The 16,921-nt window shown below is 38.7% G+C and overlaps 1 protein-coding gene and 2 non-coding genes across 4 annotated transcripts in view; all 3 read left to right on the top strand.

The window, feature by feature from the left end:
* LOC126375918 (uncharacterized) overlaps positions 1 to 16,921 on the top strand; it is a 57,053-nt gene that overhangs the window by 33,171 nt on the left and 6,961 nt on the right. For both annotated transcript variants that reach the window (XM_050023025.1, XM_050023017.1), the window contains exons 3-5: positions 12,576 to 12,750; positions 13,767 to 14,001; positions 14,139 to 16,921. In XM_050023025.1, the coding sequence (XP_049878982.1) occupies positions 12,576 to 12,750; positions 13,767 to 14,001; positions 14,139 to 16,921 (3,193 nt within the window). The remainder of the gene's footprint in view (positions 1 to 12,575; positions 12,751 to 13,766; positions 14,002 to 14,138) is intronic.
* On the top strand, positions 6,295 to 6,366 carry Trnaq-cug (transfer RNA glutamine (anticodon CUG)). The gene has a single exon. It is a non-coding gene; the product is annotated as a tRNA-Gln (tRNA).
* Positions 7,213 to 7,284, top strand: Trnaq-uug (transfer RNA glutamine (anticodon UUG)). The gene has a single exon. It is a non-coding gene; the product is annotated as a tRNA-Gln (tRNA).

The following is a 16,921-nucleotide window of genomic DNA, read 5'->3' as shown; positions in this document are numbered from 1 at the left end:
CATAGGCCTACTCTCAATTAACCGGGGGGAGGGTATGGAGCATACTCCATCACGCTGCTCCACTGCGGGTTGGTGGAGATCAATTTATACATTCTTAGATAAATAGTTCAATACTTGCTAAATAAAAAAATAGTTTAATACTATTTACTAATAGTAATAGATTGTTGTTCGTTTCTTTCATCGAGCAATAAAAAATGCATTTAGTTGTTGTCAATATTTGGAGCCGTGGTAGCCTAGTTGGTAGAACGCTTGCCTGTCACTTTGAGATCGCAGGTTCGAATCCAGCACAGGCCTAAACCAGTGATTGTCGAATTTATTTTCAAATTCATGTTTAGATCAGAAATGATTGTCACATGCTCAGCGGTGAAGAAAAACATCGTGAGGAAACCCACATTCCCGAAAATTCCATTTTCGGAGGTATGTGACCTAATGTGTATTGGGCTGGTTTCCCCTTCGTGGGTTGGAAGGTGAGACAGGCAGTCGCTTCTGTAAAATACTGGACCTGTCAAATCTTCAAGTTAGGTAAGCGGACCCTGTGAAAAATCGGGATAATGCTAGGGGGATGATGCTTATTGTCAATATGTCTTTTTTGTGGCTATTGTCATTGCTTCTTTATTACTTACCTACATTTTTTTTAAATAATATAGGTTCACGTAGGACCACAATCTCACCTGATGTTAAATGACGATGTGGTCTAGGGTGGATCACACTTACCTAGCAAATGCCTATTCACCCTAGTCTTGAAGTCTCCTAGATTATAACGAGTTGGAAGTTAAATATCCATACCCAAGAGCTCGAGATGGTTAGTAATTCACTCCGGAAAGTCCCAGTCAGGAGAAAAGGACTCCGTTTTGCGGTGAACAAATACGCCTGGGTCATGGAAGCGTTGAGTCCAACCTACTTGTTGTCACCCCAGTCTGAGACGGACTTAAGGGGCAGTTTCACACGATTCACAAGATCCTCTCTGAGGGCACTATCATCTCTGGTGCTTACGCGTGCATTGGACATGTATCTCTCCGTCACTGTGCTATCGTCTGCATGCCTAAAGATACCGGGCATAATCAGCAGATCATTGTAGAAAAAACGTTGCGGAGAGAACAGATCCCTGAGGGAGTCCGGCATTAATAGCATGTAGATCAGACAAGCACCCATCAACTACTACCCGAATCAATCTATCCCTATCTATACAATTACATAGGCTAGAAGGGATCCTGAATATATCAAGGGACACAACAAGATCCTCGCCTTGATTCTAGATTGCCTCACCCCATAAGCGTGTAGCATACACAAGAAGAACATCAGTTGACCTATCTCTGAGTAAATTGTTGGCTTCAAGGTACGCCAGGAGGCGGTTGTTCAGGATTAGCGGCGGTTGTACCGAGATGGGGCGGTAGTTAGCAGGGTTGGTACGAGTGCCTTTTTTGGGCATACACTGCACATTGGCAAGGTTCCATGGTTTCGAGAATTGTCCTGAACCCAGAGAGAGCAGGTAGAGGCGTGTCAGTAGGAGACTATTCAGGTGCACAGTTCCGCAGTACGATTGCTGGGATATCATCAGGATTACTGACCTTATTCACGTCTAGAGTGCGAAGCATTTTTATACGGCAGAAGTTTGCTTCGACCGATTTGACTAGCGGCTAAAAGGTTTTACTACCAGCTCAGTCAGTTTGGCATCAATTTGGCCAATATTGTCGAAACGTGCCCTGCGCATTGTCTTCTTGCAAGACTTTGCAGCGGTATTCAGGGAATTTTTCAGAGCCCGCATGTTAGGAGGCATATTAGAGCTTCTGCACTAGCATACTCCGCGATGTACCATGAGCGAGCCTTATCGTCAGATGATATGTCAGAAAATGGGATAGAGTATTCCATTGCCTGACAACTAATATGGCATCTCCGCAGCTCGTCGAGTCTTCTGAAGAAAAGCAAACCTCACGCCAAGGATAGGATGCGAAGAAGTGCCGCATCTCATCCCAATCTGCTAGCGTGTGTCACCATATTTGCCTCGATCCTCTGGGGCTAGAATCAGGTGGGGAATAGACAGACACATATCTCACCAGACAATGGTCGGATGTTCCCAAGGGGGAAGTCACTGATAGAGACTGATATTGGTCCGGATCAGTTATCAGCAAAAGGTCCAAGCAGTTGGCGCTATAGTTAGCAACGTCAGGTATCTTTGTAACGCAATTCACCAGATGTGAGAGATTTTGCCACACATGGCAAAAGCTTGCGCCTCTTTGCCAGCATGGTTGGTCTTCTGGAATGGGAACAACCACTCTTGCTGGTGGGCGTTGGAGTCCCGGAGAAGAACAAGTTGCGCTGAGAGATACCTCCGCCGTGCCAACTCCACTGTCCTACTGAGGTAGGTGAATAACCTGCTTGTCTCAGAGTTACCGCTGTGCGATCGGTAGACACTGGTGTAAACTATTTTATCCAGGCCAGTGTCTACCAGGATCTAAAGAATGGATAAGTCTGGGTATTCAAGGTTACCGAGAAAAGCAGAAAGAGGAGTTTGATAGAAGGTTATATGACGTTTTCCAATCACCCAAAATGGTTTTGGAAAACCATGAGATCATCTCGAGGAAAAATAAAATAGCTCCACAGAACTGTTAAAAAGGCCCTTAAAACAATACCTAATTCGAAACTAAAATTTAACACACGGATCTCTAAAACTTAACGGTTTTATCATTTCAGTGTTACTTATCATTCCCATGGACTGTTATTGGCATTTCAGTCCACCGAATCCACCGGAATGATAACACCGAGATGATAAAAAACAGGTTATTTTTGTATAAACTGTGAATTTAAATAACTATCGAAAAATCGACACTTCTCAAACAAAACAGTACTTGTAGCCGATTTAACACATCAATATGAAATAAATTGAACTAATCTAACACGAGTTATAATGGCTACCGAAATGATTTTTTACTGATTTTTTTTTGTCCCCCTATCACCGAAATGATAAATTTCTTTTTTTGGCGGGAAACCATTACACGCTGTGATGGGTATGTTCACGTCTAGCGGTCGAGCCGAACCAATGCGAGGTGTTGGCAGGTAAGGAGGTGTCATAGACGCAATATTGACGGAGTTATTCTACCAAAACTTACTGTCCTCTGAAATGATAACTTTTTTTCGGACAAAATTTAACTGCCTGTCAAATGTATGAGAAGGAAGGTAAACAGACAGAAATAGTTTTTGTTGTTAGATTATTTAATAATTTAACGAAATTCTATCAATTTAAATCCCAATAATAGAAAATAATTGTAGAGCAAGACATTTTATAAGCGATAATGGGTTACGGACAAGCTACCGAAATGATAAAATGACACTTTAAAAAATTTTTTCAGCGTGTTACAGTTGCTGAAACTGAATGATTTTTTTTGCCAAGGTAGAGGACTACTTACTTTACCCAGAAAAAATATTCAAAATCATTTAGCAGAACTTTGCACTACCGTTCTCAGCCAAGACAAGTTTTTTTTTCGCTTTTGCAATTCACCCAAAAAATATATCTCTTCATTAAATGTTCAAAGTTTAACTAAAAATACAGTAGCTACCGATTCTGGTGAACAAAAGTGTATTTTTTTTTAGTTTTACAGATTGTATTATACTCGTATTAGCAAAATTTTACCACGTTAGGTTGTGAAACTTAGGTACAATCAAAGAGTAAAATTTCAGTCACTGAGCCCAGCGAATGATTTTTAAACAGTAGTGAAATTGTGAAACATTAGTTGTCAAAATTATAAAATTTATGTTTTTGTAGGTGTTTTTGGTCTAACAGAAACGACATGTAACCAGGAGGTCTTAAGCGCAACCAGTTAATTTATTACTTTGCAAGAAACTGCAACTTGCAACTTTTGCAGCTTATCGTACGTACCTCTACGAAATACTTATAGAATTGGAAATAAACATAGCATTTTACCGACGATAGGTACCTGTTATTGAACCCCTATGGCGCCAGTCTCGGGAAAATATCGGTGGATCGAAGGACGAACTAAAAATAAAGTAGTTCACAACTAGTTATATATTTATAACAGTTCCTTTTGTGTGACTTTTGGCAACCTGCCTACTTCACCCTGCCTGTTATTGACTAAATGTAGCTTATTGTGTAACATCTTGCATATTTTATACATACATTTTTTTGTTTGTCTCTCATATATTGGACAATAAGCAAAGCTTAGTTCTTACTGAATATTCTACTCGAAATGTTGTAGAATTACCTAGCGGATGTAGCTTTTATAATATATTGTTGTTCACAACCCGTAAAACATACTTACTTGCATCTTATATTATAAAAGTATTATTACCTATTTATAAAAATATCACCTAGGTACCTAATTATAGTATTTTGTAGGAGGAAATTACTTATTTTGCAGTAAGTATAATTAAAAACTTCAATTTACTATAGTTAAAACACATAATACCGGGTTCTTACCGCGTTATTATCAGGGATTTGAGACTCCCGATATTTTCGATATTTCATGTTACCAACCGCGATAAAGCATCTCAACAGAGGACAATGTCAATAACATTACATTATAATGCTAATATATTATTTATAATATTACTATTAAAAATAAATAATAATAAAATGACCGGAACTCCATAATTCCGAGATATGAAACGACATACAAATAATAATTATACTATGTATTAATATTCATTAATATATACATACTTACATAAACAACATATACTTATATTACTTATAACACAATACAATATATAGATAGATAGATAGATAGATAGATAGAATCTTTATTTAGGTTTAAGACTTATATTACTTTATTATATTATTACTTGTTGCTAGCTTGTTGCTGGGTGATCTATCAATTCAGGTATTTATAAGAGTAGGTATATTGTGATATCAAAGTCAATAAATTAGTTCCATATTGATAAATTAAAATCTAGGGATTAGGAGGAAATTTTATCACTATATCTACATACTGTGAGTGTCATGTTCATTAAGCCAATTTGCGGAGGTAACGGGAGGGGCGCGGGGAGGGAAGATGCGGTTGCAGTTAGGAGGCAACCGGCGTAAAATTAGCATGCGTGCGTCGGGGTGTCTTCTACCTATTTGTGGCGTTAATTACGTCTTCGTATTAGTATTCGAACTATTCGCTTATTCGTTATATACAGAATCTCCACGCGTGTTTTAATATATAAAATGATAGCATAGATAACTGTGTAGGGCGAATTTTACCTATCCGTACTGAGCTTAGCCTAAAAACTACTATTAATAATTGGACTGGGAGCCAATAAAAAAACATAAAGAATGTTTAGCTGCTTCTTTCTAACGTGATGGATAATAGGTTAAGTACTTGACATTTGTAACAATAAAATATGAAATATGTCGGATATGGTACTTTATCATTTAACGATAATTATCCAATGGTTATTTTTTATTAAGATCATTTTTAAATATTTTATTTTTACAAAATAAGCCGAGCGGCCATGATTGAGCTTCGCGTGACGTCACATTTCACGTGATACTGTTTGACAGTTCATTTAATTTGCTTGTTGAACTGTGATGTCACTGGGAAAAATTACTCACGTAACTAACCGTTTTGGCGCGAAATTTAAAGTAATTGACGAAAAATGTGTTTCTTTTTCTATTATACAAAGCTTTTTTGAGGAAATAAAATATTTTAAGAGGTATAAAATAAGCAATTGTATTTTTTTTAATATTTTTCCGGAAACTCAAGTAGCCCTTTGTAGCCCCTTGTCACCATAAGGTTCGTCATATCTATCTTAGGATTTCGCATCAACAGTGACTGCAAAATGTCTTTGACTGCTTGTGCCTCTGCCCAGCTCATTAGAGATTCCAGGCGTGAATTTATATATGTATGTATGTGGTATGTTTACATGTAATAATTGAATTCGTCATTATGACATCAAAAATGCACTAATAGGTTACCGTATATAATTCTAATTTGTACTCCATAGAAAAGACATCAACGAGTGCACTGTTTTTCCTCTCTAGTGAAAAGCTTATGTAACCGTGTAATCTAAAGGTAGTTGTTTTTATTAAGTACGTACCTACATAATAAAGCTAGGTTAATTAGTTTACCAAATTACAACTAGCTTATTAACGGCGGCCACAGAATAGATTCGTTCATATTATCTACCGCTCATCTATATAAAGATAACTTTGCTAAAATCACAAATACCGGCCTCTGGCGGACTGGGCCAAAATAGTTAATACATACATATACATACAATGATTAACAAACATAACATGTTAACTCGGCACTTAGATAAAGGAAGCGAATCGAAGTTTTGACGGGCCATCTCAACGGTTCCATGGTGTAATGGTTAGCACTCTGGACTCTGAATCCAGCGATCCGAGTTCAAATCTCGGTGGAACCTGTTCTTTTGCAGTTATCATTTTAGCTTTTTTTATTTTTTAAATTGTTACTATTCGTCGTTGTAAGTAATAAGTATATACTTTTTCTTAATTTTAAATATTTTTACATTCAAATTTATTTTTTCGCTGAAACAATGCAGTTCCGTCAGGAGCAAGGTACTCATTACGCAATGGTATTTAGCGTGCAATTACGCAGCGGATGTCGGTAGTCAGTACTCCTTGTCGCTATATAAATAAGCAATAATTATAATTACAGGCGAGTTCCACGACTTAACAGTCGTCAATATACCTGAAACCTGATACGGCTGTTAGGTACCGTGTGTGGCCAGCCAGTTTATCCAGATATTTCAAATGTAATCATAATTTTCATTACGTACTTATTTATATTTTTTATGACTGATAATATGTTTGTTACATAATTAAGTTTCGTATACGAAAAAAATAGTGTAGACATTTGTAAAATCTGCAGTTTTAACGTTTAGAGAAATGTATTCATAAAGTTCTGTGTGGTATTACATAATGAGCTCTCATTACGAACCATCTTTATGTCCAGGGATCATTTTCCAAGTGGGTCTTTCTTCATTCTTTCCTTTGTAAATATGCGAGACCCTTTATAATGGCCGCCGCTTTATCGGTATAATTACTCGAGACAAAAAATTAAATGGTCAAAATTTTTGCTGCGTCGCGAGACTGGGCCTGATCTAGAAAATGACGTGCCACGTGGACAAAAACCAAAGAATGAACACTTTGATGAGTGATCAAATCTAAATGCCTGCCAAATATGCGTGTGTATCTTGTTCGTGAAATGAGAAACAACCGGATGGACAATTTCGCGGCGCTAGTGTCGCGGTCCCATGGTGTAATGGTTAGCACTTTGGACTTTGAATCCAACGATCCGAGTTCAAATCTCGGTGGGACCTTGGGAAGGGAAACTTTGTTTTTGTCTTTCCAATTAAATTTTTATTTTAATTCAATTTTCGAAATAATTAAATGAAGCTGTCACATACGAGTTATTTTATAAAGACACGTAAATTTTTGAATGATCCGGCGTCTTTGATTTAAGTATAGGTGTAATTTTCGGTTTGTGATTTACGTTTTCAAACGACATGAGATGTCAGAGGTAGACGTTGCAGGTTGTGTTGTGAGTCAAAGTCAGATGGATGGCCCTCCGCGGGCGGTTCCCAGCGCGCGTTCCCAGGCCGGTAATGATCGCACGCCACCCGCGCGCCGCCGCGCCGCCGCCGCCGCGACACGCTAAATATCTTGGCTGCTTATATAGGGTTGAATTTGCACTAAAGCTTATCCATATATTTCAACTGTTAGTGGTATGAGGATAAATCGTTCCATTTGGTGGTTTAAGATCGCCGCTGTAATGGGGTTTTGTTAGGTTGGGATTGGAAGGGAAGAATCTGTCAGAATATATTTTTTTTGTGCACCATAAAATTTTATACAGCTGAGAATCCTTATCTGCATAGTTATTTGTCACAAAAACATAACGCCTTGGAAAATAATTGAAGGTCCAAAATAAAAAAGTACACACACATTTATTTTGTCTTTACAAATTGTTTAAGTAACTGACCAACAAAGCGTTAAATTATGACATCCATTTATTAAAACAGTAGGCAAGGTACATCGTCTTGGAACCTTGAGGATACGACAAAAACATAAGCTGACAACATTGAGAGTCAGAAAAACAAAATCAGATCACGCAACACGTACCTACGTAATGCAAGAAACGTAACGTTATAAGCTTGGTGATGGAACGCTGGAATTGGAAAACTCGGGATAAGTAGGTATCTCGGAATTGGAATCAGCGAAGGGAAAGGTAAGGAATGAAATTATTATACGAGTTTCTCTATGACCTATATCTGAACTGAAGCCAATATCGCACTTGGTAAAGTCGAGAACTTGCAGATAATTTTATTACTTTAATATTGTGTTATTAAGTAATCTGTCCTATCTCCCGTCAATACTGCTGGGCGGAAGCCAAGAGGGAAACCAATGCTAAATTTTTCCCTAAAAAAGTAGCATGGAGAAGCTATACCGACAAGAGCGTGCGTCTTAAATTAATGATGATGAAGTAGTCTGTCACTATAAATATGTACACTATACCGTAGGTATATTATATAAGGACTTCAATGTATTTTCAAAACATGTTATTATTATACTCAGTAAATTTCTTTGAAATTGTTTGTTGTTGACATAGTTTGTACATGCAGTCGTTGACTGGGATTTCCCTGAGGAGCAGCAAGCGAGTTTCCAAACAGGAATTGCTGTTTATCTTTACTCATTTCATCAGGGGGGTTAACAGCAATTCAGAACATGTAAAAAAGCAATATTGCAATTTAAGATTTAGCAAATGGCAAATTATATTATTGCTTTTTCGATAAATTACTTCCATGTGAATTCACACTGCACGACAGAAAACAAAGGGTTGTGGGTTTCTTAAAAGCCACATCTTACTTATAAAAGCTTTCTTCTACAAGCTGCTTCGGTTAATCGTGGTGTATATTCGTATCAATTAGCTTTTGGATAATGGATTTTACCGTCCGAAATTGTACAAAAAACAACATCTAAGTACCTTATTCATAAATAATTGCGCAAGTTTTTATTTAAGTATCTTGTTTATAGTGGAAAATTTCTTTTCTCATGCCATTATTGATACCTGTTGTGTGTACCTATAAAAAAATAAAAAATAAATTATAGCGGTCCCCGTACATTATAAGGCCTATTATGTTTTTTATTACAGTACCTAAATACTTTATTAAGTACTTAATTAACAGTACTCCGCTAATTATTATTATTAATTTAGTTCTTACCTTAGCGAGGTAAAGTAAATAATAATAATAATAATAATAATATATTTATTTCAAGTCACAGGTACCCATACAGATAAAAACTAAACTAAGACTAAAATAAAAAAAAAAATGTATATAAATGTGTAAAAGGTAAACATAAAAAAATGTACAAATAAAATAGTAAAATTGTATACAACACAACACACTAAAATATCCCACACTTATATAAGTTTACCGTTCTCAGCGCGGTGCAAGGCAGCCCAGTGATGGAAAAAACCATTGTCAATGTCATCGACGATGTTTTGCAAAATTGCATTGTCACTAGCGCGGAGTCTCTCCCAAAACGAAGCCGCCCGTGATCGCAGGATTGCGAAAAAGTCGGGGACCCCGGCCTCCGCGAACATGCATTTCGCACTACAGAACCGAGGCAGTTTCATCAGTATACGGAAGGCGTCATTGTATTGTACTCGTAGTACATTAAAGAAGCGTTTGGTGTATTTCACCCAAAGTTGACATGTATAAAAAGTTTGGCAATAAGCCTTAAACAATGCTACTTTGACGTCCTCCGTACACCTACAGAAACGTCTCGCGAGCATGTTGCAGCGAACAGCCAGGGCCCTCCGCTCCCTCTCCATATCCTCCTCGTCATTAAGGCGGTCATTGAGTACATGACCCAGATACTTAAATTTTGATACAACCCGGACTGGTGAACCATACAAAAAGACTGGCAGCACGTTCTCCGGACCTTTCCCCGATTTGAAAACTAGTACTTCAGTCTTAGCCACGTTATATTTCAACCCGTGCGTCCCGGCATAAGACTCACAGATTGAAAGGAGCTTCCGAAGACCGTTGATCGAGGGGCTAAGAAGCACCATGTCGTCCGCGTAGCTCAAGCTGTTAACGCACACATTACCAACGTGGCAACCGGTCCTGGTACTTCTCAGCTCCTCGATCAACCCGTTCACATAAAGGTTAAACAGGTCCGGAGACGTGAGCCCACCTTGACGTACGCCGCAGTCTAGCCTAAAATCGCTAGACAGTGCGTCGCCCCATCTAACATTATTTGATTGGTTCTCGTACCAGAATTTCAACAGATTCACAACACTGACTGGAACTTCAGATAATAACAACTTGTTCCAAAGTATTTTATAATTAACAAGGTCAAAGGCGCGGCTAAGATCGAGGAAGCACGCATAGACAGTTGTGTCCCTTTTTTTATAGTATCCAACTGTGTGTTTAAGAGCCAGTATCGCCGAATCCGTCGAGAGACCGGCACGGAATCCAAACTGCGCATCATCTATTTTTATATTGTTCACCAATTCGGGCTGCAATACCCTCTCGAAAATCTTTCCGACTATGGTACCCAACGATATTGGCCTGTAGTTATTCAGGCTAGAGAGATCCCCTGTCTTGTTTTTTACAACTGGAACCACCACTGTCTTCATAAGCGACGTCGGTAGATATGAGTATCGAATACACATATTAAATAACTCTGAAAGTATCCGAAATATCTCATCACCACCGTTGAGAACGTGCTCGACGCTTAGCCCATCATGTCCGGGAGACTTTCCGCGTTTCATGTGAAACACAATACGCATTAAGGTTTCAGGAGTAACCCGCAGCGCATTTCGCGGTTGTCCCCCGCACACGCCGGGCCCCGGCTCAGGCACGGTCCCCGCCCTCAGCGGATCGACTTTGAAATGAGCCGCAAACATATTAGCAATGTGAACAGACTCTTTTACGTTGTTCACGCTCACTGGAAGTACTGTCTTTCCATTGGAGGCCTTAACTTTAGACCAGAATTTCACAAAATTTTTGTTTGCCTTTGTCACAGCTAAAATGTTCATTTTAATCGAGTCTTCGTTATTTTGTGCCCATTTCAACTTATTTTTAAAGACTTTCCGACTTTCTACCATGTTTCTATAGACGTCACCATAACTGGGCTTACCAAAGTCGATCCACTGCTTATAGTACATTCTTGCCGCACTGTGACTTTCCTTTACGTGGTGGTTCCAGCCGGGAATCTGTTTCGCTCTCGATCTGCCTGGCCGAGAACGGCAACTTTTAATGGCAGCATTCTGTAAAATGCTTATAATCGACTCATATATATTATTAATATTATTTCTATGAGCATATATGTCCGAACATGTATCATCACTACTACATTTATTACAATGATCAGATATACTTAAATGTCTTAAATTATCATAACAATAATCCCCATACATCTTTACTTGTTCTAAATCTCTCTTTCTCCATAGTATTTTACTGTATTGACTAGAATCATTATCTGTACAATCTGTTTTACTGATCACCACCTCCATGTCTAATTGAACAAATAAAGGGTAGTGATCAGACCAATTTACATTATTATTTACCCATACTTTAGCGACAGTCGCCCAGGCAGCCCCTGTAGTGAGACAGTGGTCAAGCCATCGGAGTGCCCCATTCATGTCACTAACGTATGTGTAGGTATCAGAGGTGTCAAGAAGGGTTAAATCCGCACAAACCAACTGCATTTCCGAACAAAAATTTAATAATTCCTTTCCAAAACGAGTACCCGGGTGCGCGTTAAAATCCCCTATAATATATGATGCCTCGATACTATATTCGTCAATAATTGCACTAACATGGGAAAGACAATTAGTAAATTCAGGTAGATTAACTGCCGTGTCACATGGCATATACAAGTCAAAAATAAGGAAGTCACGCTTACCCATTGTTAACCTTATACCAATTATTCTATCCGATTTACAATCTATTAAAGTCACACAATCGAACAATGACTTTCTCCACATAAGAGCGAGTCCTCCGTAAGGCCTACCACTCAGCACTCCTACTCCAGTATCTACCGATGACGTAGCCGTACAACTAAAGTTGCTATCAATTTCATTCACGAAGTTTAAGTCATGCGGCAGCAGCCAGGTTTCCTGGAGTGCTATGATGTCGGCCTCGCGACACAGGTCCCGAACATGATTTACGGCTCTTTTAATAGATTGACAATTAAATGACGCAATAGTAAGTTTATTATTAGGTCTACACTCCATTATGTTTTTTTTTGAAAAGCGGGGTTTACTGTGCGTTCACGGTATCTACGGAAGACCAGACCACGAGGCCAAAAATCCTTGTCTAAAAAGTTTGATAGCTGATTAGCTAAAACTGTAATTTTAAATGAGCAAAAATCAACGTCGCGATGCTGTTTTAATAATTGAACATCTAAAAAAAATGTTTTCTCCTATCCTTCATAAAGTTTCTATTACAGCGACAGGGTAGCCTAAACTTCCACCTAAAACATATATTATTCTACATATAAGTAAGTTATGATGTTAATGGTTTAGGTATGTGCATATTTGAAACGAAGACTTTTAAAAGTCTTATATTATTAATGAAATTTTCATGTTACTTGTCCACAGAGCGAGTACAGGTTCGCGGGCGGAGGGGCAGGTTACCCCCGCAGCGGCAGCAGCCGTGGCGGCGGGCTATGCTCTGCGGCCCTGGTGGGCGGGGCCCTGCTGGCCGCCGTCGCCGTGCTCTCCGTAGCCGCGCTCGCCTTCTATATGGGCGCGCTCAGACCAGATAACGGAGAACGTACGTATCTATATATTTTTTGATTGGCATGCGATTAATATGGAGAAGTTACGCATGGTCTGGTGCGAGCGAAACAGACAGTCAGCACGCGCTCCGACACTTTTTAAAGGCTAACAGCCGTTTAGACTAAAGTGAGACCCCGCGGACGGGTGACGTAGATCTAGCTCGGCACCGATACAAATTGGTGCGGGGCGCGGAGTGTCCATTCTATATAGTAATATTATTATTTATTATATTATCACTATAGTCGATCGCACTTTAAATACGCCTGTTTCCCCGAAGGAAAGTAGTGTGTTTAGTTGGTGTATATACCAAAGAGCGGTTCTATGGTGCACAGGTTGGGTTAGGTTATCTAATTGCAATGTTATCTAATTTAACCCCTTTCAACTAAGTACTTATGAACTTACTGCTACTACCAATGTAAAGCGCGTCTTTTAAAATAAATGACTAATTCACTTACTTTTTCAGTTTGTCAAATAAGGCATTATTTATACTAGCCGTAGAGATCTTTGTTTTGAAGTTAGCTACTTGAGGCGCCCACCAAGGCAAACACATTAAAACCAATGCTCATGTTAAAGGTTACTTACACAAAAGCACATTATTATTTATAATGTTGCGTGTTACATACAGACAAAAGTAATTACTTGGAACCTAAGTACTTCAGAAATTCAGTCAAAGAGACTGAGTACTTCAGGTACATTATTCAAAGCCTCTACAATAAACATTGTAAGTAAATAAGCAAAACACTCTTTCAGGCCTATTTTTGAAACCACTGTGGGATGATGAGACAAAGGCATCATTAGTTTTAAGGGTTTCAACTTTCAAGTATACTTTGGTTTGAAGTGGACAGACGGCAGAGCGGTCAAATTATGATTGTTACAGCATTTATATAACCTACGGGGCGCTATATTAACTAAATGCTTCAATTATATTATTATCTACTTACTTAATTTATTATTTATTGCCTGATTTAAATTAATCAATAACTTAACATACAGACATATTTCCGGTTTCAGCAATAATTTCATTCGAGGGTACGATGCGGGTGACTCGCGGGGACGTGTATGGCGGAGCCCCCAACAGTCCGGCGTGGCGGGAGCGCGCGCGGCGGTACGGAACGGCGCTCCGGCAGGTATACGCGGCGCCCTCGCCCTTGCGGCAGGCCTTTGCCGGCGCCATCGTCACCGGCTTCGGAGACCGTCGCCTCGACGTACACTTCAGGCTGTATCTCGACAGGAGAAAAATACCGAGGTACTTCTTATTCTTCGTAACAGACCATTGGAGCAGATCTCTTATGAACAGGCCATTGAATGATAATAGCGTTAATTATGAATTAATACACCTGACAATTCTTCATTCCTCTGACCTTTTGTTTTTCCTTCTTGCAGTTCGGTCTCCAACATAGAAGAAACTCTTAAAAACGTTTTAGTCCAAGATCTACTTTCAAAACATCCAGCATTTGGCCAAATAAAAATAGACACATCAAGTATTGTAATAAAAAGGGATTTAGAGCATACATATCATTCCGAATCTTATGTAAAAGAAGCAATGAATGAAAGTATGGCCGTAAGCCAACCGAAAAGTCCACCACCGGTTACTGGCAAGGATAAAACTCTACAAACACGAGTGGGTGTCGTACGAAAAACTACTGTTAAACCGAATCAACCCGGAAAGAAGAAGGATCCTGACGAGCCTGATATTGATACTGAGAACATACCAGTAGTGCAAGGTTCGTTCCAAATTACTAAAACAGAAGCCGATATAACTGAAAACAAACAAAGCTCTATTCCAGCGAAACACGATGATAAAATAAGTCACAAGCCAACGGCAGCAACGAAAACAACTTCCACGACAAGAGCTCCTACGACTAAAGCTACATCTGCAAGACCAACTAGCACGAAAAGAGTTCCTACTAGTACACCAAAGACGCGACCATTTACAATAAAATCTACACTTAATGTAAAGCAAAAGACAGAACCAACAACAATAAAAGAAATCATACAAACCACAAAAAAGCCTGTAGCCAAGCCTGTACTGACTACTACAATAACAACTACAAGACCTTCAACTACTGTGGAAACGACTACAGCCAATGTATCGCAAATATTACTTGATCTTTTAACAAACGAAAATCATTACAAAGATTTACCAAAAATCGACACTTTATTTACCGTGCCACATGTAATCGATAACGAACCATGGCGACCTATAACGAGACCATATTATGAAACAACAAGCCCAACTACTCCTACAATTATTGAAGAAATACCGAGCGAACCAAATGCAGAAGATAGAATAGGTGTTGCCGAAGTTGTTGAAGATATTTCGATTTTAGAAAGTATGTTAACACCAATACCACCTGTACCCATTAGAGACAAAACTACTCGGAGGCCAGCTGGAATATACAATATGGATCCAAATTTAGCTGCAGAAGTGTATGTTCCCAGTCCTGTCTATACAAGTTTCACACTTCCTACCTTTGAGCTACCAACTAAAGATAAGGAAACATTAGGATTAAACTATCCAAAACCTCATCCCATACCTGTAGATAAAATAAGTGGAGTGGTTGAGGTATCTAAAGAAACTGATACTAACGAAGATGATGGCAGACCCGTTGAAAGGCCTCCTAAGGAAAAGACAACTTCTGCAACCTTGAATGTTATGAAGGTAGATCAACAAGATAATACTACTGAAAAAGTCTCTGTAGATGGTGCTTCCATTTTAAAGAAACAAAATGTTTCTACTACTATCCCTTCTACTACTTCTAGTACTACAACTAGTACAACCACTACATCAAGTACTCCCACTAGTACCATCAGTACTTCTTCAACAACCACAAGGAGCTCAACAATTGCTGCAGAAGTATCATCTAAAAGTACAACTGAAATAATAGAAAACGCTATACATCACAATGAATCAAATAGAGAACATACAACAAGAAGGCCCAATAACAAAGTTTCTATTATTCCCAGTACGAATGCTCCACATCACACATGGGAACTTGTAAATACTTCCAATATATCAACCAATGAAAATGACACCATGAATAAAAATTCTCCAGAGAAATATTATAATGACACCCTACAGGCTATAATCACCAAAAATGACGCTGTTTTTCCTAATACAACACCAAAATTTACGAACAAAGTATCCATTTTAAGAAATTTAACAGAAATAATTAAGAGATATTCACAGAACACGGAAAACCCTGTTAAGCAATTAGAAAAAGTTGAAGTAGAAGAACGTCACAATCACAACAAAATGACTGGGTCTGTTGAGGTTGTGCCCGATGACGATATGATGGATACTACAACTGCAGCAATAATTACACTACTACCAGCAAAATCAAATCTAGGAGTTAATCGACCACTGAGACCTCGTCCAAAAATAAAACAACCGTCTGTAGTGAAAGAAACCGTCCGTGGATTTTTTCATATTACTGATCCAGATACTCAAAAATTAATAGATAATCTCAGTACGGAAAATTATATACAAATACAAAATATAACTCACAGTATCTCAGGTACTTCCGAAGTCGTAACAGCAAGTACAGCTGGTGATGGTAGCTATCCTGATGATCAAGTATTTCTAGCGAATGTTTCTGATAGTTTGCAGGTAACAGGTGATGGAGAAAGCACTCCAAGTAATAACAGGTTGCCTAAATCGAGTGACCCGGATAATGACAGCGTGGCATCAGAAACTAAGCAAAGTGCCGATGCAACCAATTTGCCTGAAGGAACATACAAGGTCTCTTATCATGTGACTGGCAGTGTTAGCAGTAAACAGGCAAATAAAACTGAGCCTCTTCCTGCGTACGAACTAGAGTTGGAACCAGATGTAGTGTTAGAAATACCTATAAACCAATCAAATACTTTAACAATCGATAAATTAAGACAATTAGCGAGTCTCGCTACGATATCTGATTCCAACAACAACACACTATTTCGTACCCCTGGTGGTGGAGTAATCTCGACAAAGGCCATTCCATCTAGTTACACTTTGAATCAAGCTGGATTCAATATTCTAACGAAAACATATAACAAGATCCCTTCAAAACAAGATAACAACAATCTCGAGAAGCCTGACAAGACATACAGCAAACCTCACGTAAACAAGCCTCACAAAGAGAAGGATAAGGGAACCAACAGCATAAAGGAAGTCGTCAAAGAAG

Source organism: Pectinophora gossypiella, chromosome 2, assembly GCF_024362695.1.
Source record: "Pectinophora gossypiella chromosome 2, ilPecGoss1.1, whole genome shotgun sequence".
NCBI classification, from domain to species: Eukaryota; Metazoa; Arthropoda; class Insecta; order Lepidoptera; family Gelechiidae; genus Pectinophora; species Pectinophora gossypiella.
The sequence above is the reverse complement of the archived record's forward strand: the minus strand, read 5'-3'. Positions and strand labels throughout refer to the sequence as shown.